This window comes from Perca fluviatilis, chromosome 7, assembly GCF_010015445.1.
Source record: "Perca fluviatilis chromosome 7, GENO_Pfluv_1.0, whole genome shotgun sequence".
NCBI lineage: Eukaryota > Metazoa > Chordata > Actinopteri > Perciformes > Percidae > Perca > Perca fluviatilis.
In genome coordinates, this window is record NC_053118.1 from 20,561,041 (window position 1) to 20,585,284 (window position 24,244).

At 38.2% G+C, this 24,244-nt stretch overlaps 2 protein-coding genes and 1 pseudogene across 4 annotated transcripts; all 3 read right to left on the reverse strand.

Moving 5' to 3' along the window:
- Window positions 1-595: 595 nt before the first annotated feature.
- Window positions 596-2,903, reverse strand: LOC120562842 (annotated as a pseudogene).
- A 4,909-nt stretch (window positions 2,904-7,812) lies between these two features.
- LOC120562841 (C-reactive protein-like) lies at window positions 7,813-12,092 on the reverse strand. 3 transcript variants are annotated; one of them, XM_039806759.1, is made up of 6 exons: window positions 10,789-12,092; window positions 10,159-10,372; window positions 9,712-9,766; window positions 8,711-8,816; window positions 8,324-8,618; window positions 7,813-8,198 (listed from the first exon to the last, which is right to left on the reverse strand). In XM_039806759.1, the coding sequence occupies exons 3-6, from the start codon at window positions 9,764-9,766 to the stop codon at window positions 7,980-7,982; spliced, it is 675 nt and encodes a 224-aa protein (XP_039662693.1). In that variant the 5' UTR covers window positions 10,159-10,372; window positions 10,789-12,092; the 3' UTR covers window positions 7,813-7,979. The 3 variants fall into 3 exon arrangements, with proteins under 3 accessions (XP_039662693.1, XP_039662692.1, XP_039662691.1); XM_039806758.1 differs by having other exon boundaries at window positions 10,723-12,092; XM_039806757.1 differs by lacking the exons at window positions 10,159-10,372; window positions 10,789-12,092 and adding an exon at window positions 9,993-10,135.
- Window positions 12,093-14,088: 1,996 nt separating this feature from the next.
- On the reverse strand, window positions 14,089-21,297 carry LOC120562839 (metalloreductase STEAP4-like). The gene is made up of 10 exons (XM_039806756.1): window positions 21,073-21,297; window positions 20,593-20,700; window positions 20,429-20,499; window positions 20,218-20,305; window positions 19,058-19,336; window positions 18,838-18,932; window positions 18,624-18,734; window positions 17,289-17,331; window positions 16,951-17,115; window positions 14,089-15,398 (listed from the first exon to the last, which is right to left on the reverse strand). The coding sequence occupies exons 1-10, from the start codon at window positions 21,295-21,297 to the stop codon at window positions 15,147-15,149; spliced, it is 1,437 nt and encodes a 478-aa protein (XP_039662690.1). The 3' UTR covers window positions 14,089-15,146.
- Between the last annotated feature and the right edge of the window lie 2,947 nt (window positions 21,298-24,244).

A 24,244-nucleotide genomic window follows, 5' to 3' on the forward strand; every position in this document is an offset into this window, starting at 1 on the left:
ATGCTGGAATCAAATACCTCTTTTCTTTGGTAAATGTATGTCAGTGCTAAATTATTTGAAGTAAATTGCACTTTTAAAACAGATATAAAGAATTTGTCAACATAAAAAAATATGTGCAGGATTTGATTTAAATCAAATCAAATTTTTCTTTTAAATGTAACTTAATTAGGAGTTTGTGCTTAACATGCTCTCTATTTTGACAGTGGTTCAACTTTATTCTTGTTTTTATTGTAGACTTTACTTAATTTGTTTAATGTTATATTTAAGTAACAGTTTTAACAGTGTATGTATCTCTGCATGCTGCTATAATAACATAAAATACTGCTAAGAAATCCACTGACTTTTGTACTTCTCGTTTTATTTTAAAGCTACATTATTGCCAAAGACATAAGTAATCTAATACAGCCATTTAAAGAAAAATGTACTTACAATAAGCTAAAGGTTTGGATTTTGCATGCCAGAAGTCTCATTGTAGCTTGAGCTCAACCTTGGAATGGATCTTTGCAGAATGAGGACTGCCGATATTTTCCCCATCTTCTACAGTTAAGAAGAGATCTCTTCATGGTAACGGACAGGTAAAATGATCAGACCACAATAATTCTTTCATGTAATTGTTGTATTAAGATAAATCAGAAAAGGTCCTTTTACAAACTGATTTAACATAGCATACTGACATTGGTAACTTATACTTTACATTAAACATAAAAGTGCAGAAAATGGGATGTCTGCCTTTCTAATATATAGATGGTATTGTTTAAAATTTTAGTGACAGGTCATTAGTTTATCTTCTATCAGCACTCGGCCTATAATCTGGAACTCCATCGCCCTCCAGTTGAGCACATTCCCTGGAGTGAAGTTTAGATCATCCACATACTTCTGCATCTCACATGGGGAGAGGGTGTAGTCCCACATGTGGACATCAGACATCATGCCAACGAAACACTGCTTCAGGTCAAAACCCCCACCATGGGCATCCTGCTCCTGTAGATTGCAGAGGTTTGAGATACAGTAACTAAAAGTTAAATAGTACAATTTATGTATTGAAATCTATACACTAGACAGACAGTCAAGACCATTAACTATGATGCTTATTAATACAACTTTACCTGTCCTAAGATAATGATGGGGGATCCTCTGATTGCTCCAGAGCTGACATATTTCCTCATCGGTGGTGTCCATCAAACCACAGCTGCACCAGTCCAGACGCAGAGTCCCATGTGGTACAAACGGAGTGCCACATGTTCGGTTTGTAGTCCTTCCCTCTATAATATGTCTTTGCGCCGCCCGATATGGGGCTGCACTTCCTTGTTTGTTTTCGCCCCATTGAATCATGAAGGCATTGGTATAAGTTTGTGTGGCCAAAGAGAAAAGGGCGTGGTCTCGTTTGAGGTCTGTAAAGGACCTGTAGGCATTACAAAGACTTTATTATGCATATACTTTTCGCAGTCAGAGATACAGTGAATTGTTTTATGCATTTTGCACATTTAGTGTTACCTGTGACAGACGGTTACAGCCCTCAATTCCTGTATTGGTGATGGTGTCAGAATCACACGAGCTGTGTTGGTTTCTTGCGGAAAGGTGAACATTTTACCTGACAGATCTGTAAGGTAAAAAATATGATTTTAGTTTTTTTTAATCATAGATTATCACATAACCACTAGCTGAAGCTAACAGTTAACTAACTACATTATACACATCACTGTTATTTTTTATTTTTTTAAATTAGGAACATACAGCACCATATGAACCGCTGACTATTGACTATTGTCACACATAAGAATTGCTCCACACGCAATAATTTAAGATAAAAAAACACTTGCTAGGATGTCAACTATGGATCCTTTACAAAGAGAGACACAATTTATGGTCAATAAAAGCCTTTGTGATTCTTCACTTAGCATTTTGGTTTGCTTATTGTTTTGTCCAGTATCGATTTGTTTTGCACAAATTCACGTGTAGGTCATTTTCTTCTTTAAATTGAATGATTAGTTCCTGATTGATAGGGGAATGAGCACTAGTTTTTTGGCTGTCAAGTCAAGAAAATGTCCGAAGTTAAACAAATTCACATTCAGTTATGAAATCCCACAAACATCCACATTTGATATTAAAACAAAATACTCTGTAGTTTACTTTATTGTTGACATGTTAGATTAGTTACTAGTTATCCTTGTAATTGTGTAGAAACATGTTAGCTGAAAATTATACAAGAGTGTGAAAATGGAAAAGAATACAATTATTTTGACAGACACAATAGATATGCCTATAGATAACATTGTTAATTTACAGTAGGTAAAGATATTTTACATAATCTCCCTATTTATAAGTTTGCTATATTGATATATTGCAAAATGTTATATTTTCCTTGTGCTTTTCCTTGTATTATGCTTATAGGAGTATTGTATGACATGTTTGTTAGGAAAAGTAAATTTAAAGGTAAATGGCAACAGACTCCGACAAACTCCTACATTTCCATTTGTAAAATAAAAATGTTGTTTACCTTGAGGACTTGCAGCACATGCTGTCAGTGTCACCAACAGCAGCAAAAAAGCCATCTAATACAAAGACAAAAAGACACCATGAAAAACATTCTTCGGGATAAGAGCTTTCTTTTGGATCCAATGAATCAAACACTTACTAATACTCTGTGTGCTAAAGACTAAAAATATATTGACACTTATTTACCCTGGACTGCTACAATAAACAATACAGGTGAAAACGTTTTTTAAAAAGTACATATAATACAATCACTTTAAATTCCTATATTTTTCAGTTTTGCCTGTGCAGGTCTTACTTTGAAATCTGTGTCCGTCCCTGAATGTTGTGCTCAGCAGTGAATAGGAAGATGAGTTTTGTACCCTCACTGCTTCCCTATTTCTATCTGTGCTAATCTGTGTTTCCTTCCTTTTTCTACTTCTATATTTCTTTGGCATCAGATTCCTGTCATGTGCAAAGGCCTTATACCCCACACAATACTTTCCAGTGAATCAACAGAATTTCAGGTGAAAGGTCATTCTATGTTGAAATCACCAATTTTCTTTATAGCAAATGCACATTATTATGAAGTGCTTTATGAAGCCCAATTGAAGCCTAAATGTGACAATTTTGCACTCTTTATTAATCTGTACACAATTAATCTGCAACGCTGAGATTAAAGGTTGAACACTCACTCACACATAACACATATCATAAAAGCTTTTTGTGTTCACTTCATATTAATTAACTTGCACTACAACATCATCAATGACCTACCTGTTCTCTCCTTTCTCTTTTCTTTTGTGCAGTATGCAGTGGCAATGCAGAACCAGTGGATGGATTTTCAGCCCTTTAGTGTTACAAAACATTATTATTAGAGCAGAGCTGGAAAGACACCCATAGGAGAAAAAGAGAAGAGAAGGAGATAAAACTTTATAATTACTTAAATTATAAATTTGTATTTATAATTATTTTAATTTATAATATAATAATATATAATAATGTATCATTTATTTATAAATTACTTTATAATTAAGACAAAATGTTGCCATGCTCAAAGATCTTTTACATCACAGAAAAACAGATTTTGATTTTGCAGACAGTGATGGCTTTGTTTTAAAAGTTTAATACCAGGTCATTTATTTATCTTCTGTCAACACTTTGTCTGTAATCTGGACCTCCAGCGCCCTCCAGTTGAGCACATTCCCTGGAGTGAAGCCAATAGATCATCCAGGTAGCTCTGGTTCTCACAGGGGGAGAGGGTGGAGTCCCACATGTGGACATCAGACATCATGTCAACGAAAGACTGATTAATGTCAAATCCTCCACCATGGGAATCCTGCTCCTGTAGAGATTGCAGATAAATAGCATTAATATTGTAGAATATATGTTTTAAATCTAGAGATTCCATAGATTAAATAGTGCTTAGCAGTAAAACTACAGACATTGGTAATTTAATTTAAGATATTTTACATAATTGCCCTGTTTCTAAGTTAAGCATGCTATTAATACATTGCAAAACTTTGTGTTTCTATCCCAACATAGAAATACTGTGGATGGGCGTTGTAATAGACTAAATATTAATGTACTGTTATTTGCCAGGCAGAAAAGGGAAAAACAAAGTTTGCATTCAATTACAGTCAATTTAAATGTCTCTATTTTGCTGTGCAAATCATGTCATGATCTTACCTTGAAGTCGTTCAGGATTCTGTGTGTAACAAGGAATAAGATTATAAATTATAGGCTAAACTTGGTGCTTCCTTATTAAAATATCTTTACAATGTATTTATGTATCCTTGTTGGTGCTGTTTCTGAGTAAGGATCTTGTGAAAGGGTTATCCCATCATTTCTGTGGATTCAACAGAATTCACACTCATGTTGAAATATCAAGTTGTGTTGTTTTTTTCTTTGTGGTGCTGTGTGGTTACTAGTAAAAACTCAAAATAAGAGCTACTGACAACTACTTACAGTAGATTATATAGATAAATTAACTTAATTGCATTTTTAGAATATATCTAAAATTTGGGCTACAATGTATTGATATAGATAAAAAATGACAGGAGTTGCACTAAATGTTGTCCTACTACTCAAAGTGAGAAATCCAACAAATCCCATTTGTAAAATATAGAACTTAAATGATTCCAAAGATGGAAGACAAGCAGTGAGGCTGATTCTGTGTGAGGATGTTTCCTGTTTGGCCCTCTGGATGTGTTCTCTGAGGGGAACAGCTTTGACTCACATAGCTGACTACAGTAGATTTTGTATCACTAAAGAACCACAACATCCTCTTGTGAGGCTGGTGGGCCTCTTTTGGCTAAAGCCAGCCCACTCTTCTGTTGAAGCAGTTCAGGTTTTAATTTATTGGTAACAGAGTGTGAGGCAAAGTTCGCAAATAGTGAAATTGTCCAAAAATAACACATCATACTAAAAGCCTTGACTTAACACTGTACAATATGTTGCATATACAGTTTATAGCAACTGGTTCTCTGTTAAAAAAATTACTTAAAGGGGCTGTGAATTCAAAACAATAATATAGCAGAAAACAACCTATTTGCTATGTGCCCTACAGCTTAGTGGAGTAATGGCATCCTGAGCATGGAATTAAGTCACACTCCCTCTGTGTGTGTTGTAATCCAAGCTTCTCTGTTCTTTGTTTTCATAAGCGGTCTGTCCATGAGAGCCTTGTGCATCGGTATCAGATGCCGAGGGCCGTGACAAAGTGTTGGTACTTGATGAGTTGGGGAATGGTCTTTAAGAGCCACGTGGAGGCAATCCCAGACCACTTTGAGTCACGTCTAGTCCCTGTGTCAAGTTTCTTTGTTTAGTTGGTTTCATGTTTTCTGTTGGTTTAACCATTTCCTGTTTTATTTGGAAGTCTGTCTTTTTTCCATAGTCTTGTCTGGTTTTAACGCCTGTCTTTTGGTTTTCCCGCCCTTATGATCATCTGATGTGTTTCGCTTGTTCCCCAGCCCTAGTGTCACCTGTCCCATGTTTCCTCATTACCCTGTGTATTTAGTCTCTTGCTACGTTTACACATGGCCGGCTATTTTCATAAACGGACATTTTAACCTCTCGGTTTTCAGAAAAGTGTTCGTTTATATGTCCCCGTGTATATATGCCGTCAATGCAGTCAAGAGCACGCCAGACCTGTAGGTGGCTCAAGTCCACGTTAGCCAATCAGAATCCCGACAATAGCAACAACAGCAACCAATCACGTCCTAACCGCAGGAAAATATCTGCGTCTTCCCTTCGTGTAAACGGGGCCTCTGTGTTTCCTTTGTGTCTTGTGGGATCATTATGTTATGTTCGGTTTGCTGTTCTCGTTCTGTCTTGGATTCTGTTCTGTTCTTCGCTGGTTTGTCAGTGTTCCAGTTTGTTCCATGTTCCTGGTCTTGTGTATCCTCTGTATTTTTGGAGAGATCTTGTCTGTTCTCTGCAGAACACTTTTTGTTGTATCCTTGGCGTGATTAAATCTTTGAACTATACACTGCTCCGGCTCCTCTGCATTTGGGTCCAAGCCTTGCAGCCCCCGCGACACTTTGTTTTACTAGAAAAAATCCAGCCTCTCCAATTTTATTGTGTTGTTTGTTTTAAGGTGATTAAAACCATGTGATGAATAATTTTGTTTGGCTCATGTTTCCCTTTCTTTCCCTTCTTTGTCTTCTTAAACTACAGGTGTGTGTTTGTGCCCTGTGTTCTGAATACATTCATGTACAGTATGTGGGAACATACAGGAAGTGTGCATGCCCACTTATCCAAGTTTAATGCTTAAGTCAAGTTTAAGTCAAAGTAAAAAAATATTGGCTGTCTTTAGTTCAAAATATGACCATAACATTTTAATATTGATTTAAATGACAATAAATGAGACAGTTTCTTAATTTCGGTATTCTGTTTCTCTGTCATACAGGGAACTGCAGAGAGAAGTGTGCACGAGGAACTGAAAATGCACTGTATGACGTTCTATGCTTGCCATGAACCAGATGCAGTGGGCATCATCATCAAGGGAGAAACCCAGTGCTCACAAATGTCTGCAATCTGGCCAGATCATGCTGCTTTGTACTCAGGGTGACATGTGTGCTGAATCTCCAGTATCCATGCAAAGTTTGAGAACATATGAGGTATTTCAAAGACTTTTTGTGGGACTTGATGCACTGCGCCCAAAACCAACCTCCAAGTTCATAACAAGCCTTAAAAACATGCTTCTTGCAGTGAAACGTGATTGTTGGCCTTGCACTGAAGACTTTCTGAAGACGTTTTGCTTTTTCTGTTCAAGGACGTTACATTTTTCTGGGCCTGATGAGTGTATTCCTGAGTTGTACCTGAAGGCCTTTCAAGCACTTTGTGGGACTCTGCACTGGGTCCAAAAAATAACCTCCATGATCATTTCTGTTCATGAACATTTTCCTGTTATTTTAAAATGATTTAACCAATGTACTCACTGAAAGACACTGAAGATACTGTACCAAGGTACAGTTGGTAAGCTGAGGTCACATGTTCTAGTATGTAAACTATTAAGTTTGAAAGGAAAGTCTGCCAAATTAAAACCATGATGTCAAATGATGCATTGACTGTTAAACTGTGATGTTTAAAATGGTCAAATGTGTCCCTTCAAGATTACGGTTTATTCACAGAAAGGTTTCTGTACTGTGGAGGAGCTCTACTACACTTATTTTATAAGCTGGTCAGCAAACATGTAATTTATTTCCATTTATTTTTGCCATGACTGGATTTAATAGCTGTTGAATAAATGCTGGAATCAAATACCTCTTTTCTTTGGTAAATGTATGTCAGTGCTAAATTATTTGAAGTAAATTGCACTTTTAAAACAGATATAAAGAATTTGTCAACATAAAAATATGTGCAGGATTTGATTTAAATCAAATCAAATTTTTCTTTAAATGTAACTTAATTAGGAGTTTGTGCTTAACATGCTCTCTATTTTGACAGTGGTTCAACTTTATTCTTGTTTTTATTGTAGACTTTACTTAATTTGTTTAATGTTATATTTAAGTAACAGTTTTAACAGTGTATGTATCTCTGCATGCTGCTATAATAACATAAAATACTGCTAAGAAATCCACTGACTTTTGTACTTCTCGTTTTATTTTAAAGCTACATTATTGCCAAAGACATAAGTAATCTAATACAGCCATTTAAAGAAAAATGTACTTACAATAAGCTAAAGGTTTGGATTTTGCATGCCAGAAGTCTCATTGTAGCTTGAGCTCAACCTTGGAATGGATCTTTGCGCAGAATGAGGACTGCCGATATTTTCCCCATCTTCTACAGTTAAGAAGAGATCTCTTCATGGTACGGACAGGTAAAATGATCAGACCACAATAATTCTTTCATGTAATTGTTGTATTAAGATAAATCAGAAAAGGTCCTTTTACAAACTGATTTAACATAGCATACTGACATTGGTAACTTATACTTTACATTAAACATAAAAGTGCAGAAAATGGGATGTCTGCCTTTCTAATATATAGATGGTATTGTTTAAAATTTTAGTGACAGGTCATTAGTTTATCTTCTATCAGCACTCGGCCTATAATCTGGAACTCCATCGCCCTCCAGTTGAGCACATTCCCTGGAGTGAAGTTTAGATCATCCACATACTTCTGCATCTCACATGGGGAGAGGGTGTAGTCCCACATGTGGACATCAGACATCATGCCAACGAAACACTGCTTCAGGTCAAACCCCCCACCATGGGCATCCTGCTCCTGTAGATTGCAGAGGTTTGAGATACAGTAACTAAAAGTTAAATAGTACAATTTATGTATTGAAATCTATACACTAGACAGACAGTCAAGACCATTAACTATGATGCTTATTAATACAACTTTACCTGTCCTAAGATAATGATGGGGGATCCTCTGATTGCTCCAAAGCTGACATATTTCCTCATCGAAGGTTGTCCATCAAACCACAGCTGCACCAGTCCAGACGCAGAGTCCCATGTGGTACAAACGGAGTGCCACATGTTCGGTTTGTAGTCCTTCCCTCTATAATATGTCTTTGTATCCCCGATATGGGGCTGCACTTCCTTGTTCGTTTCGTCCCATTGAATCATGAAGGCATTGGTATAAGTTTGTGTGGCCAAAGAGAAAAGGGCGTGGTCTCGTTTGAGGTCTGTAAAGGACCTGTAGGCATTACAAAGACTTTATTATGCATATACTTTTCGCAGTCAGAGATACAGTGAATTGTTTTATGCATTTTGCACATTTAGTGTTACCTGTGACAGACGGTTACAGCCCTCAATTCCTGTATTGGTGATGGTGTCAGAATCACACGAGCTGTGTTGGTTTCTTGCGGAAAGGTGAACATTTTACCTGACAGATCTGTAAGGTAAAAAATATGATTTTAGTTTTTTTTAATCATAGATTATCACATAACCACTAGCTGAAGCTAACAGTTAACTAACTACATTATACACATCACTGTTATTTTTTATTTTTTTAAATTAGGAACATACAGCACCATATGAACCGCTGACTATTGACTATTGTCACACATAAGAATTGCTCCACACGCAATAATTTAAGATAAAAAAACACTTGCTAGGATGTCAACTATGGATCCTTTACAAAGAGAGACACAATTTATGGTCAATAAAAGCCTTTGTGATTCTTCACTTAGCATTTTGGTTTGCTTATTGTTTTGTCCAGTATCGATTTGTTTTGCACAAATTCACGTGTAGGTCATTTTCTTCTTTAAATTGAATGATTAGTTCCTGATTGATAGGGGAATGAGCACTAGTTTTTGGCTGTCAAGTCAAGAAAATGTCCAAGTTAAACAAATTCACATTCAGTTATGAAATCCCACAAACATCCACATTTGATATTAAAACAAAATACTCTGTAGTTTACTTTATTGTTGACATGTTAGATTAGTTACTAGTTATCCTTGTAATTGTGTAGAAACATGTTAGCTGAAAATTATACAAGAGTGTGAAAATGGAAAAGAATACAATTATTTTGACAGACACAATAGATATGCCTATAGATAACATTGTTAATTTACAGTAGGTAAAGATATTTTACATAATCTCCCTATTTATAAGTTTGCTATATTGATATATTGCAAAATGTTATATTTTCCTTGTGCTTTTCCTTGTATTATGCTTATAGGAGTATTGTATGACATGTTTGTTAGGAAAAGTAAATTTAAAGGTAAATGGCAACAGACTCCGACAAACTCCTACATTTCCATTTGTAAAATAAAAATGTTGTTTACCTTGAGGACTTGCAGCACATGCTGTCAGTGTCACCAACAGCAGCAAAAAAGCCATCTAATACAAAGACAAAAAGACACCATGAAAAACATTCTTCGGGATAAGATCTTTCTTTTGGATCTAATGAATCAAACACTTACTAATACTCTGTGTGCTAGAGACTAACAATATATTGACTCTTATTTACCTTGGACTGCTAGAATAAACAATACAAAAGTGTTTAAAAAAAATACTTATAATACAATCACTTAAAATTCCTATATTTTGCATGTGTAGGTCTTACTTTGAAATCTGTGTCCGTCCCTGAATGTTGTGCTCAGCAGTGAATAGGAAGATGAGTTTTGTACCCTCACTGCTTCCCTATTTCGGTTTTAATCTCTGTTTACTTCCTTTATCTACTTTCCTACTAATTCCTGTCATGTAATGGCTTTGTTTTAAAAGTTTAATACCAGGTCATTTATTTATCTTCTGTCAACACTTTGTCTGTAATCTGGACCTCCAGCGCCCTCCAGTTGAGCACATTCCCTGGAGTGAAGCCAATAGATCATCCAGGTAGCTCTGGTTCTCACAGGGGGAGAGGGTGGAGTCCCACATGTGGACATCAGACATCATGTCAACGAAAGACTGATTAATGTCAAATCCTCCACCTTGGGAATCCTGCTCCTGTAGAGATGGCAGATAAATAGCATTAATATTGTAGAATATATGTTTTAAATCTAGAGATTCCGTAGATTAAATAGTATTTAGCAGTAAAACTATAGAGACACTGGTAATTTAGATAAATATATTTTACATAATTGCCCTGTTTCTAAGTTAAGCATGCTATTAATACATTGCAAAACTTTGTGTTTCTATGCAAACATAGAAATGCTGATTGATGGCTTTGCAATAGACTAAAGATGAATGTACTGTTATTTGCCAGGCAGAAAAAAAAAAAAAAGTTTGCATTCAATTACAGTTAATTTAAATTCAAATGTCTCTATTTTTCTGTGCAAATCATGCCATGATCTTACCTTGAAGTTGTTCAGTATTCTGTGTGCAACAAGGAATATGATTGTGAAGTTATTGGCTAAACTTACTGCTTCTTCAGTAATGTCTCTTTACGATGTATTTCTGTATCCTTTCTGCTGCTGTTTCTGAGTAAGGATTTTGTGAAAGGGTTACTCTGTTAGGCCTGCTGCTCCTAGATAGCTCTTCTGTCTCTCCTCTCTCCCTCCCCTCTGTCTGTCCTAATTACAGGAGCTGAGTCCGGTGTGTGGGAGTCAGGGTTCCAGCTGCATCTCATCTACTACAATCAACCTCTGCTTCATATACCCGGTCATTCGTCTAATCTGCGTCAGATCATAGTCAAGACAACCACAGTTAGTCTCGCTCCTGGCAAACCTGGCTATCTGTTTTGGTATTTTTATATTTGCCTGTCCTGATCCTTTCTCTTGTACCGCAGCTACTATTGGAACATGACTGCTGCTACAGTTACCTCACCACTAGTCGACCAACTGTATTACTCTGATGGAACCAATCCTGCCCGGAACCCACTGGACCTGTTTGCCTCCCTGGAGACCTCAACCTGCTTTTCCCCTTTCTGGAAACTTGGACTTGTACTTGAGTACTTTAAATAAACCTGTTGATTCACACTCTGCCCCTGTGTTATGTCTGCATTTGGGTTCTGCTCTTCATTCAAATGTAACATATCCCATCATTTCTGTGGATTCAACAAAATTCACACTCATGTTGAAATATAAACTTGTGTGTTTAGTGCTGTGTGGTTACTAGTAAAAAGCTCAAAATAAGAGCTACTGACAACTACTTACAGTAGATTATATAGATAAATTAACTTAATTGCATTTTTAGAATATATCTAAAATTTGGGCAACAATGTATTGAGAAATGATCAAAAATGACAGGAGTTGCACTAAATGTTGTCCTGCTACTCAAAGTGAAAAATCCTAAAGTGAAATATCACAAAAAAACCACAACATCCTCTTGTGAGGCTACTGGCGAAAGTGGCGGCCTGGCTGGTGGGCCTCTTTTGGCTAAAGCCAGTCCAGCCCACTCTTCTGTTGAAGCAGTTCAGGTTTTAATTTATTGGTAACAGAGTGTGAGGCAAAGTTCGCAAATAGTGAAATTGTCACCTCAAGCTAAAATCATTGACTTAACACAATATGTTGCATATAGTGTTTATTGCAACTTGTTCTCTGTTAAAACATTTACTTAAAGGGGCTGTAAAATCAAAAAATAATATAGCAGAAAACAACTAAACTTAACACAAAAAGTATGAAATTTGTGTTTGGTATATTATTTCTCTGTGGTAACCTGATAAGCCTGAGGCCTGTACTACGAAGCAAGATCAACATGTCCTGGATTTCTTTCAGTAATCCGGCTTCACCAAACCTAACAACCGCGGTCCCGCATAACCTGTACTACGACGCTGGTTAACAACTAGTTCAGTCAACTCAGGGTTTCCCAATCCAGCGGCGCGCGCGTTCACATAAAAGAGGCGGTGTTTGCGCACCACGACCAATCGCAAACATCTACCAGAGCCGCTTATGTTCCTATATATAAGAAGAGCAAATTATAATTCTACATAAATATGAAGAACACATATTTGGTTTTACAGGGAAAACGCTATAGCCTACAGTCGCTGCTTCCTAAAACAGGAGGACAGCTGGCAATAAAAAAAAATAGCCGACGCTAGCGTCGGCTATTTGTTTTTATTTAAATCACAACTCCAATATCACTTCCCCATCAGTCAGGGCCAAGATCTGACCATAATTACACTTGTGCTTTCCATAAACTGTCATTGCTTTAGCCTATTATTTCAGTTGCAACCCTGGCAGTGGGAAGCGATCGTGAGAGCAAATGAAAAATATAAAAACATAATTCAAACCGCTGTGCGCATTGGCGACACACGGCTCAAGAAGCCGATATGTAATTCCCTCCCATTAAAATATATATATTTCATAAAAATACCAATCAGGGAATGTTAACGGGGTTGTCTCTAAATGTTTTAACTTTTATGAGCGCATCTCTCTCTCTCTCTCTCTCTCTCTCTCTCTCTCTCTCTCTCTGCACCGAGCTCCGCCTGATCTTATAAGAACGGTGACGCCGTTATCAATCGAGTATTGATTGGTCAGTAGATGGTGCTTTAACACCGGTTGATCTCTGATCTCCAACTTAACCTGCTCCCGACCAGGTTAGGTGTTCAGCATGAGTTACCACGGCGATTGAACCCGATAACAGCTAATCCACCTTCGTAGTACAGAAAATCCTGGGTTGAGCCTGAAGTTAGCTCGTTAACGCCAAATCCTGCTTCGTAGTACAGGCCTCTGGTCACACACTGCTGTGGGATGGAATCCCATTCTTCAACCAGCATTTGGTACAAGTCAGCCAACGTGGTTGTGTTGGTCACTCTGGCACAAACCGCACGCCCAAGCTGATCCCACAAGTGTTCAAAGGGGTTGAGGTCAGGACTGCTGGTTGAAGAATGGGATGCCATTCCACAGCAGTGTGTGACCAGGCTGGTGACCAGCATGAGGAGGAGGTGCCAGGCTGTTGTGGCTGTGTATGGTTCTTCCACACGCTAGTGAGGCTCCTGTTTGTGAAATGAATACATTGTTCAATTGCCAATATGTCTTGTTTCTTCAAACTTCAATCATGCAATTCACCAAACACCAAACGAGTCAATGGCAGAATAAGCCGTTTGGCATTGGCAGAGAAGATTTGGCAAATTTTTCATGGGCGCAACCCACATACTCAGCGCTGCTGCTCATCCCACAATTGCATGTTCCTTACAAATGGGGCACCATTTGAAAGGGAACTAAACAGGCTTTCCAAAGGTATAAGATTTATTGCCAAAAAGCATTGTTACCACAGAGAAATAATCTACCAAACACAAATTTCCTTACTTTTTGCGCAAAATTTATTTATGTGCCACTATAGCTTAGTGGAGTAATGGTGTCCTGAGCATTGCACATGCATTCATGTACAGTATGTGACAACATACTGCAAGTGTGCATGCCCACTTATCCAAGTTTAATGCTTAATCACGTGTCACTAACAACTACCAGTTATCAGTGCTGCTTTCTTCGCTCCCTTAATGATCAACTTAAATTACTCGCTGCAGCACAACATCAAGGGCCTATCTCTACTGTCACATCCAAATAGCATATCTTCCCTGCAGAGGACTTCAGTGATGGAGGAGTCTGCATGCTCCTCTCTCCACTGATGTGATGAGATCCAGTAGCGGCTGGGTCGAAGCCTGCAGCTTAGAGTTCCTGGAGAACGGCATCAGATCAGCCGGAGGGATGAACCCTGGAGAGGGATCAGACCGGACGAGAAAACAAAAAAAAAAAATTGGAGAAAGAGAAAAGGCAACACTGTTCAGTCACAATGAAATGTATTGAACAGTGGTTACACTTGACATTTAGCAGCATTAATAAGGAAGAACAAAAGATCCAAAAATCTTAATTTACAGAAAAGGATACAAAGTGAATTGATTAAACAAAAGCCCCCATGTAGATGCAGGTTGATAAGAAAGTGTGTATAAAAATGAAAGTCAAACTCTTGCTGTTGATGGTAAGGGAATTACAACAGAGTTGCCTGCCTCAGAGTTAGACTCTCTAACAATACTGGATGGTTATTGTGAAATGATTCAACTCTAGTGTTAAAATCCTATACGGCTGCTTTAATGCATGTGTCTATGATTCTCTAAGGCAGAGGTTCTCAATCTTTTTTAGAACCAAGGACACCTTACAAGATAGAGAATTTTCTGTCTCTGTCTATCCATTGGAATAATTTGACAAAGCCTATTTTTTTACACTTCTACAGTCTTAGTTATGTAAAACAAAAACACACAAAAATGTAATAGATATGTATTAGACATGTATTAAACATATTTGCAGATTACACGAGTTATAGATTTGTTAGTTTGGTGCGTAATCTATTAACTATTATAAATCTTGATTTTTATAATTTTATTATAAATCAGTTTGTTGAGCTATGAAGCCTTTTTTAAAAAGAAAGAAAACGTCATGGTGATTTAAATGAATTAATCTGAAAACCTTTCACGGACCCCCTGGCAGAGTGCCACAGACCCCTGGGGGTCCCCAGACCCTACTTTGAGATCACTGCTCTAAGGTATTTGTATAACTGATAAAAGCATACACATTGTATCATATACTATGTTTAAAAAATGGAACAATTCAAAGATGATTACACAAAGAGAGACTGAAAGGAGTTTCAATCAATTGCCTTTGTTGACTATGTTGACAATAGAGAGCAGAACAATAAGTGTAAATTGCATAGTCTTGGATCTATGACGTCCAAAACAATGAGCTGGGGTTATCTGATAATAGAGCTCTTAGAAGGCAAGTCACTGTGGTGTCTTTGTGTTGGCCTTTTTCAGTGCATACCATTGTTTTTGTGTCTGTCATAGTCTCTATGTTAGCAGTGGTTTCTCACTGCCGTCCTGCGTCTCAGACCTCTCCCAGCCCTGTCGAATGCGGGTGAGGCTGCGGTCCACACAGGGCAGGAGGAGCAGCAACTTGAGCACTATCAACACAGAAGGCAACACCAGAGCGAGCATGTAGGCCGGAGGCATGTGCCATTTGTAGGAACGAAGGAACCCGGACCAGCCGTACAGGTAGGTGTGAAGGGTACAGAAGAACACTGTCAGGTATCCCAGCTTGGACTGGAAGAGAGAACAAAACTGTAAGACATTCACAGATTCACATAGTTACACTTGCACTAATAAACACAGAACTAATTACAGTGTAATAGGCTCAGTAAGTGATAGACTGACCTTTACAGAGACAAGCTTTAACCTATACATGTGAACACAATCATCTACTGACACACACACACACACACACACACACACACACACACACACACACACACATACAGTACTGTATGCACATAGTGATAATTCAACTACTGTAGATAGGGAATATGCATACACCATACACACTTGCAAATTTACAGGCATGTAGATCCATTCCGTAGACATGAACTGCACCTAAAGACTGTGGCGAAGGATAATGTATGCCCCCCAAATTACATGTGATGAATAACTTAACATTTAAAGCACTGCTCTAATTTGGGCTGGAGTAAAGGGGAGGAGGGTGTGGAATGAGAAAATGAGCTTGACATGACCCAGTTACATTTATGAATGAGTTTGTTCCCTGTTGTGAGACCGATTTCATTTTCGATTGGTCAAAGTGGCGGAAAAAAGGTAAATATTTGTGGCTGCAGAGTAAAAACAATCACAGCGAAAGATTTATCGAGGGAAGGATGGAAATACCACCAACACACTTTCAACAGATTACTTCCAATGGGAAGTAATAAAAAAACATCTGTCTGGCCCCCGTAACTGTTTTCCATCTGGGCTAAAGCACAGAACTGTTCTTATGAGTCATAGCTTAAAACTTGGCTAATGGGCATGATGTGAATATCGTCGTAAACAGTTTTTCTGCCAGTATTCAAACACTTTAAAGGTCCAGTACGCTCTCTGTAAATGTCCACACTAACTGAACCTCAGAAGCCTAGAGCATAAACAGATGCAATACTGTCGTGGCAGAACATTTCATAACGTACTTTAAAATACTTCCAGTGGGCACCTTGTGAGTGGATACCAACTGAGCCTATTTAATATTGTGAGCATGTATCTCTGTGTTAACTAAATCATCAATCTGGTTGTCATTTGCAGCTTTTCAAGGCCACAGCGTAGAAGTGAGATAATCAGTTGTCCCAAATTATATTTCCCAATGAGCTTATTTCTATTCATTTTATCAGAAGCTTACTAATCAAATTATTTTATAAAAAATGGCTCTAAAATGACTGACAATGTGTTTGCCTGTCATTCAGTTTCCTTGTTGTGTGCTACCTGTGCCAAATCTGTTGGTCTTTTTTTTTTTTTTTAATGGTATAGCATTTAAGTGCAAAGAGTATACATACACACATGTACTTTCTTAATTTGTGGGCTGATCAAGTTTCTGAAGACATGATCGGAATACAAACAAACCTTTGTCATTTTAGGTTTCCAGTAAAGGTTTCAATCTGTTATTTAATATTTCCCGTGAAAAGACACAAATATGTGGTTAAGATGTTGGACAGATTTCTTGGGAGACCATAGAGCCAGCACCACTGGAAACTCCACATTCCTCTAGTTGTGACTACCAGTGTTTCACTATGTAAACAGGATGCAGGGATGCAGATTTTGACGGGATGCACAACGTCTGTACCTGTATGAAGCTGAACTCCCTCCAGCTGAGAGCGTTGCTGACAGAGGGGAGAGAGGTTATTCCCAACAGGAGAAACAGGCCAAATCCCAGAATCCCCATAGAGTAGTAAGAGTCTGAACGCCAGGCCGTGGTGGTGTCAAACACTGAAGTTCGGTTCTCCCTGATCTTAAAGTGACAGTACACAAGACAGAGAGATATGTACAAACAGTTTCTGTACTGAAACAGTACAGCATTATGCAAAGACATCTCAATTTAAAGTTGTATATGAAGGCAGTACTTTTAATGCTTATTATTTGGCTTATTATTTAGTTTATTTTCCAGCTGCACGTTTGTCTTACCTGTGAGATGGTATTTGCAGAAAGCCGGAATCTCACATAATATCTAGAGAAGAAAATTATAAAACTGTTTAGATAAAAAAAAAAAACATCTGGCCTTATTCTTTTGCATATCTACAGTAATAATAATGATAATAATAATAATAATAATAATAATAATACATTTATTTTTTAAATAAAAGGTACTCAAAGGCACGTTACAAGGTAAAAACAAAGAAAAACAATAGCAAGATCAGTAAAAAAAACATCAATAACAACTAAACTAAAATTTCAAATAAATATGAATGAGGTGCAGCAAAACAGCATAGAAACAGGATACAAACAAATAGAAATAGCTAAGTTGGTTACAGGTTAAAAGCAGCTTTAAACAGATGGGTTTTGAAGTGTGGTTTTGAAGTTAGCAAGTGATGTGGAAAGTCTGAGGTGTTCCAGAGGGAGGGGACAGCAACAGAAAAAGCCCTGTCCCCCCAGGTTCAGTGCTTGGGGCGGGTGAGAGGGGAAAGGAGGTTGGCATCTGTGGATCTGAGGTTGCGGGTGGGAGTATGACAGTGCAGCAGCAGTAGCAACAACTCTGAACATCCTTTTATCACATGACTGTTGTTCCACTCTTCAGGTCACGGGACAACTAGGTTACCTCTGTGACAACAACGTCCATCCACTGAGGAGGACTGTGAGATGTGGCTGAAAATGCTAGCATAAATGTTCATATAAATTCATGCTTATTTTTAACAACGGCCAATCAAAATCCTTTCAACCATTACAAACACCTTAGCAACCACATAGCTACACTCTGCAAAGAGTTTGACAACTCTTTTCAGTGTGACTTCCAGTTGTTTTGACTACTGTGAATTTTCTGTCTTTCTTTCTTCTAATAATGCACTTTTCTATAAAAGGAGTCTCTGTAAGATTATTTAGGCATTTCTATGAAACTGAAGGCAAATGCTCAGAATTTTCTGGTTACATCCAGTATGCTTTTAATCTCTGTGGGGTCTAACAATTATAATGCTATATAATTACCCTATTTTTGTATTGTTACAGTACACACTCAGTTGCCAGGTTTGGGAAACCTATCATAAAATAAAATGCAACAGCCCTGTAACTCAATTTATATCAATGAGGGTTGACTATATATTAGATCTCAGCACAAACCGCAGTGTCTAAAATGTACATAAAGTATATTTATATGTATTTATATTTTCATGAAGGAATGATTTATTGCAGGGCTGTTTTTACATTAGATTAGTTTAAGCTAGGTGTTCCTAATAAACCGGCTGAATTGACTGTAGTTAAAATTACTAAAATACATTTTTGAAGGAGTATGGGGCACTTGTTACATACCTTATGGGGATGATGAGAGTGTAGACCATATGTAGAAAAGCAAAGCCAAGTGCTACCAGTCCCAGCTGTTTCCTGCACAGCATCCAGCGATCCAACCAGTCAGGAAAACGCCTGAAACAAACATACTTTAACTTGCAGGATACAATATTTGAAATATATTGGAAATTGTCTCTGCAGACACTCAATATCAATCTATCCTGTTTTAATGTCGGACCTGTACTTGGTGCCTCTGTAGAGCTGAATGAAGCCAGCTATGACACCAGGCAGGTAACACAGAGACAACATGATGAGAGACACAATGGGAAACACCTGCAAGAAGGTTGGCAGTGAACACATATGTGGTTACTGTGAGGAAAACACACCCCAGATCCAAGTTAGTTACTTTAAAAGAGAAAACAAATGCTACATTTTTAGAAACACTAAACGGTCTTCACCTTGTTGGCCAGGGACACCATGATTCTAAAGGAGTTGTCTTTCCCCTGTTCAACATACGTATAGACAACATCTCTAATGACCACATAGACAAAGATGAAGGCAGTGAGGCCGACGGCCACGCATAGCGGCATCCTCCATTCTGGGAACAGCTGTAGTGGGAAGTCCTCCAGCTCTTTGGCTGCTGACAGAGAACCTTTATCCAAAGCAGCGAAGCCAAGTTTGGTGGCCACCTCTGCTACTGCCTGCTTTGCCTCAGCACCGTTTCCACACAGGTACACCTGGAGCATGGAAACACGACAACACCAATAGTTTTTAAAGCAATCGAAATGCCCCATGTGAGGAGTATATGTCTACATTATTTCATATTTATGCATTTATGTTTATGCATTTGGACACACAATGATAAAAGGATGGTAGACTCCAGGGGGATTGAACATAAAAGTACCTGGAGATGCCTGTGTCTTTCTATATGCAATACTTAATTTAGTTGAAGAAAGCAGGTAAAACAGTGCTCAGTCAACTCCTAGTGATGTTGCTGATTGTGCTCAAAATACACCAACACATACATAAACACACACACCCCACAACACACATTCCTGTGTGTTTTTTACCATCCTCTGGGATTGCACAATCAGATCAAAATAAAACAGAAAACCCCACATATGCTGCAGCTTTGCAGAACACAGTGAGAGAGCAAAGCATGTGATAGAGAGCTTAGATCTAAGAGACACTGTGGAGTTAATTGATTCAAGGATACATCAGAGATGGCATTCACAGCAAAGACACGAGGCTGACTCCTCAGATTTGGCTTCTTTTACTTGGATTTGGTTTGATCAGAACTTCAAAATGAGTTAAGTTTGGACTAAAATGCTTTCCTTTCTGAAAGAGACTATTATTTTTAACTTGTTGGTCAACGCCCCACTGTGTGAACACATCAGGGAATTGTAAAATGCTTGTAGTTCTGCAGCAGGCAAATAATTTAACAAGCAGTGCTGAATAGTTTAATTCTAAAATGAGACATGTCACCATTAGAAAAAAACGGTGCATTCCTAAATAGCAGTAGAAGAAAAGTTGGTACTTTTTACATTTTAGCAAGTGTCAAATACACTTAAAAATACATATTTGATTAAAAACAGAACATCACTAACACATTTATTACCTGTCTATTGGCATCTGAGGGTCCATTCTGCAGGGCCCACGCAGACAAGGTGTTGAAAGCCTTCACCACATGAGCTCCAGGGATCAGCCTGGACGACAAACAACAAACTGTTTCGCTTCATGTTCCACCAGTTGTTGGTGATTCGAACCACATGATCCATGAAATCGCCCAATATTTTAGGTAATTACATTATTGCCTGATTTCCTCTTACCTCTGCAGACACTCAGCATTGGCCTCTGGGTATAGATTCTTCTTGAGGTTGTTGCTGACGTCCACCAGCACCTTCCAATCAATGAAATCAGCAGAGTGGATAAAAAGTTAGAAATGAACCAACTGCTATGTTACACAACGGATTCTGACTGTGCAACCATGTACCTTTCCCTGGAGTTGAGGTGCAAGTTTTTCCAGGAAATCATAGTGTTCTCTGTGAATACAAAGAAAGACCAGACTGGCTGACTGGGCTGCTGCCTCGTGGCTCATTGCCTGCAAAACACACAAACGCTATTGTCATGCATGGCCATTACATGTAGCAACACATTCACTTATAACAGGCTTGGCGTGTTCAGTGATAGTTCACTAGTCAAGTACATATTGCATGACAGATGAAAACAAAACCCAGCAACATGTGCAGACACACATGAACACGCACATTATCAGTGACCTTGTTTAGCTCAGTCAACTTTCCAAGCCTGATAACAACTGTTTCTTTCCCCCCCAGCACTATCTATGCACTTCTATCTACAAAGTTATTTGTTTTGGTTCAGGACCATCATGCAACACACATTCTGAAATCAGCAACAATCACCAAATAAAATTCCAGAGTTTGAGAAGATGAAGTCATGCAGTGTGTTGTACCTGAGCTCCCTGAGGCAAGGGGCCACAGCTGTGAGGTCTGCGGCTGCCGTACACCACCCTGTAGCCAGAATGGAGCAGACGCTGGCCCAGAGAGCGCCCTAAGTCTCCCGTCCCAAAGATACACAGCAGCTCCTGCTCAGGGCCAGCTGCTGTGCCCAGAGGATACAGCGACACACTCTCTGGCTTCACCTCCTTTGACGCGCTGCTCAGTCTGTCAGCCGACATGGCCACAATCCGACACAAACAGAAATTATATCTCCTGTGAATTTGACAGAACAAAACACTGCACCGTCTTTTCTGTCAAAACGTGTAATGTGTCCAGATTCAAGGCAAATGTAACAAAATAGTAGTCTTCAAAGTAACAGCTCTTCTGGATGCTTGTGGAAAAAAGTGTCAGCAAATCAACTGTCTGCCCCTCAAGTCCATGTGTCTGCTCTTCTAACTCATTGCTCTTTAGACTGACAGATTTTCTGGCTTGAGTCAGTTTTTGTATTGGCCCATCCCCTCCCATGGCTTAGGGTGAAGTTGTCTAAACTGGGAAACTCCATGGCAAAAGGTGGGAGGTATGTGTGTCTCTGCTGGCACGGGTGTCAGCCTATGTCTCTGCGTGTTTTTGCCAGAAAGTTTTGTGGCAAAGTTTCAAGCATGGCCTTCTTCTGGGAAACAGACATCATTCTCATCATTCATTATAGTGTGCCAAATATTGACATGGGGTTTACCCAGTTTTACTAAATCACTGTGTTGTACGGTGGCCGGGGAAGTGCAATGCAACATTACAAAGAATGAAAAACTTTACAAAGCTTGAGACAAATTTACATTTTGGAAAACAAATTTACATTTTAGAAAACAAATTAACATTTTGGAAAACAAAAATTTTTTGTTGGAAAACAAATTTACATTTTAGAAAACAATTTTACATTTAGGAAACAAATTTACATTTTGGAAAACAAAATAACATTTTGAGAAACAAGTTACACATTTTTAGAAAACAAATTAACATTTTGGAAAACAAATTTACATTTTAGAAAACAAATTTACATTTTGGAAAACAAAATAACATTTTAGAAAACAAATTTACATTTTTGAAAACAAATTAACAAGATGCAAAACACTTTTACCAGTCCTGAAACAAATTTACAAAATGACAGATTCTTCACGGAAAGGGAATGTACCACATACCGAAGTGATGAGGTGTTGTATACATGTCGCTTCTTGACTACGGCAGTTATGGATCGAATGGTCAATAGAGCCTGCATCTTGGAACAGGGGAGGCACTCCCTTATATACTGTCTATGGGCCGTCTTTAATGCATCAGCGTCAATGTAGGCAAAGGTCTAACGGAAATAAAATCACTATAAATCGTCAAAAATCTCATGCGATGTTGTAGTTTTTTAAACAAAAAGACAAAGAGACTAATTAAGGTGTTAATACAAAGAATATTTATTATAATCAGTTCACAGATATGAGTAGAAACGGAAACTTCACCCTTCTGAACTAAGAGGTTCTGCTTCAAAGTGAAGTTTAAACAGACTGAAATGTCCAGGCTCACTCCCCCACTAATGATTCATTTATTTCTGCATGTAGTTATTCATTTAACGGACTTAAAGTCATGTTTCGTCATCCACAGTCCGAGTCCCTCAGACTCCCTTTAGGAAACCTGTGATTTAAACTTCAGCAGGTTGTGACAGTCCGCCACGCTCAGTCCTGGATCTGATTCTCCGGGCTTCCCTTCCCTCCAGCGGGCCCAGCAATACCGCCTGGGTCTCCAGCTGCGTGGTGTCGTTTTGGCTCCCAGGAATGGGCAGTGAGCTCCAGGTCCTGCAGCTGAAGACGGACTCAGCTGCCCCCGCTGTAGGCTTCGATCCGGCCGCGCGTCGATACGTCCCCGTTTTCCTATGTTTCTGCCGTGTCCGCGTCATATAAAAAACCCAAACACCGACAACCCCGAAAGTCACCATAAACTTCATTCACGCCATATACTCAACAACACAAATTGACTGCTCACCAGCAACACCCGTAACACCTCATCACTTCGGTATGTGGTACATTCTCTCTTTACGTCGAAGAATCTGTCATTTGTAAATTTGTTTCGGACTTGTAAAAGTGTTTTGCATCTTGTTTTTTTAAATTGTTTTCTAAAATGTAAATTTGTTTTTCTAAAATGTTATTTTGTTTTCCAAAATGTAAATTTGTTAAAAAACCTAAATATTTCTAAAATTTCAAATTTTAATTTTTTTAAAAAAAAATTTTAAAAATTTTTTTAAATTTTTAAATTTTTTCAAATTATTTTTTTTCTAAATTTTTTTAAAATTTAAAATTTTAAATAATTTTTCAAATTTCCAAATTATTAATTATTAATTTAAATTCTACAAAATAACAAAAAAATCTAAATTCATGAGAGCAACGCGACCTTCTCCGCATTAATATTACAAACACAAATAAAAAAAAAAAAAAGGATTCTCTGTTCTTAACGGCACACATAACCACACCCCAAAGCACAATAAATAAAAAAAAAAAATTACAAACAAAAAACAGAAAAGAGCCTACCCCCCACCTCTTTACAAAAAAACTCTAAAACACCACCCAAACAAAAAAGGCTTCCACCAAACACAAAAAAAGACATTTTTGTTTCCCCGAAGCTATTTCCCCTCCCCCTTTTGCGTTCAAACCCCACCCCTTTTAACCCCACACTCCTTTTATCAACTACAAAAAAACCACACGTGTTCAAAAGAACAACACACACCCCCATAAGGGGAAGTCACACACACGTTTATGAACGCCAAGCCCCACCCGGTGGGTAAAAACTTTCTTCCTTATTCGCAAAAGAAAAACCCACACAAAAGGGATCGCGCGAAGGAAAACCAAAAATAAAGGTAAGGGGCCCGAGCAGCTCCCCTTCTCAGAAGAAGGCCGGGAGCATTCAAAAACTCCCCCCCCCCCCCCGCCCCCCCCTCTAGGATTCTAAGGAGGTTATTGCAAAAAAAAACAAACCCAAATATTTTGTTACAAACAACACACCTTTTATTACCAAACAAAAATCTGGTTGTTTTAAAAAAATGTTGTGTGTATTAGTGTACAAAGTAATATATAAAGTACATTTATGTACAAAAATTCTCCCTCTATAATAACTTTCTTATCCTTTTCCTAATCACACCCAAATGACTGGTTTGCT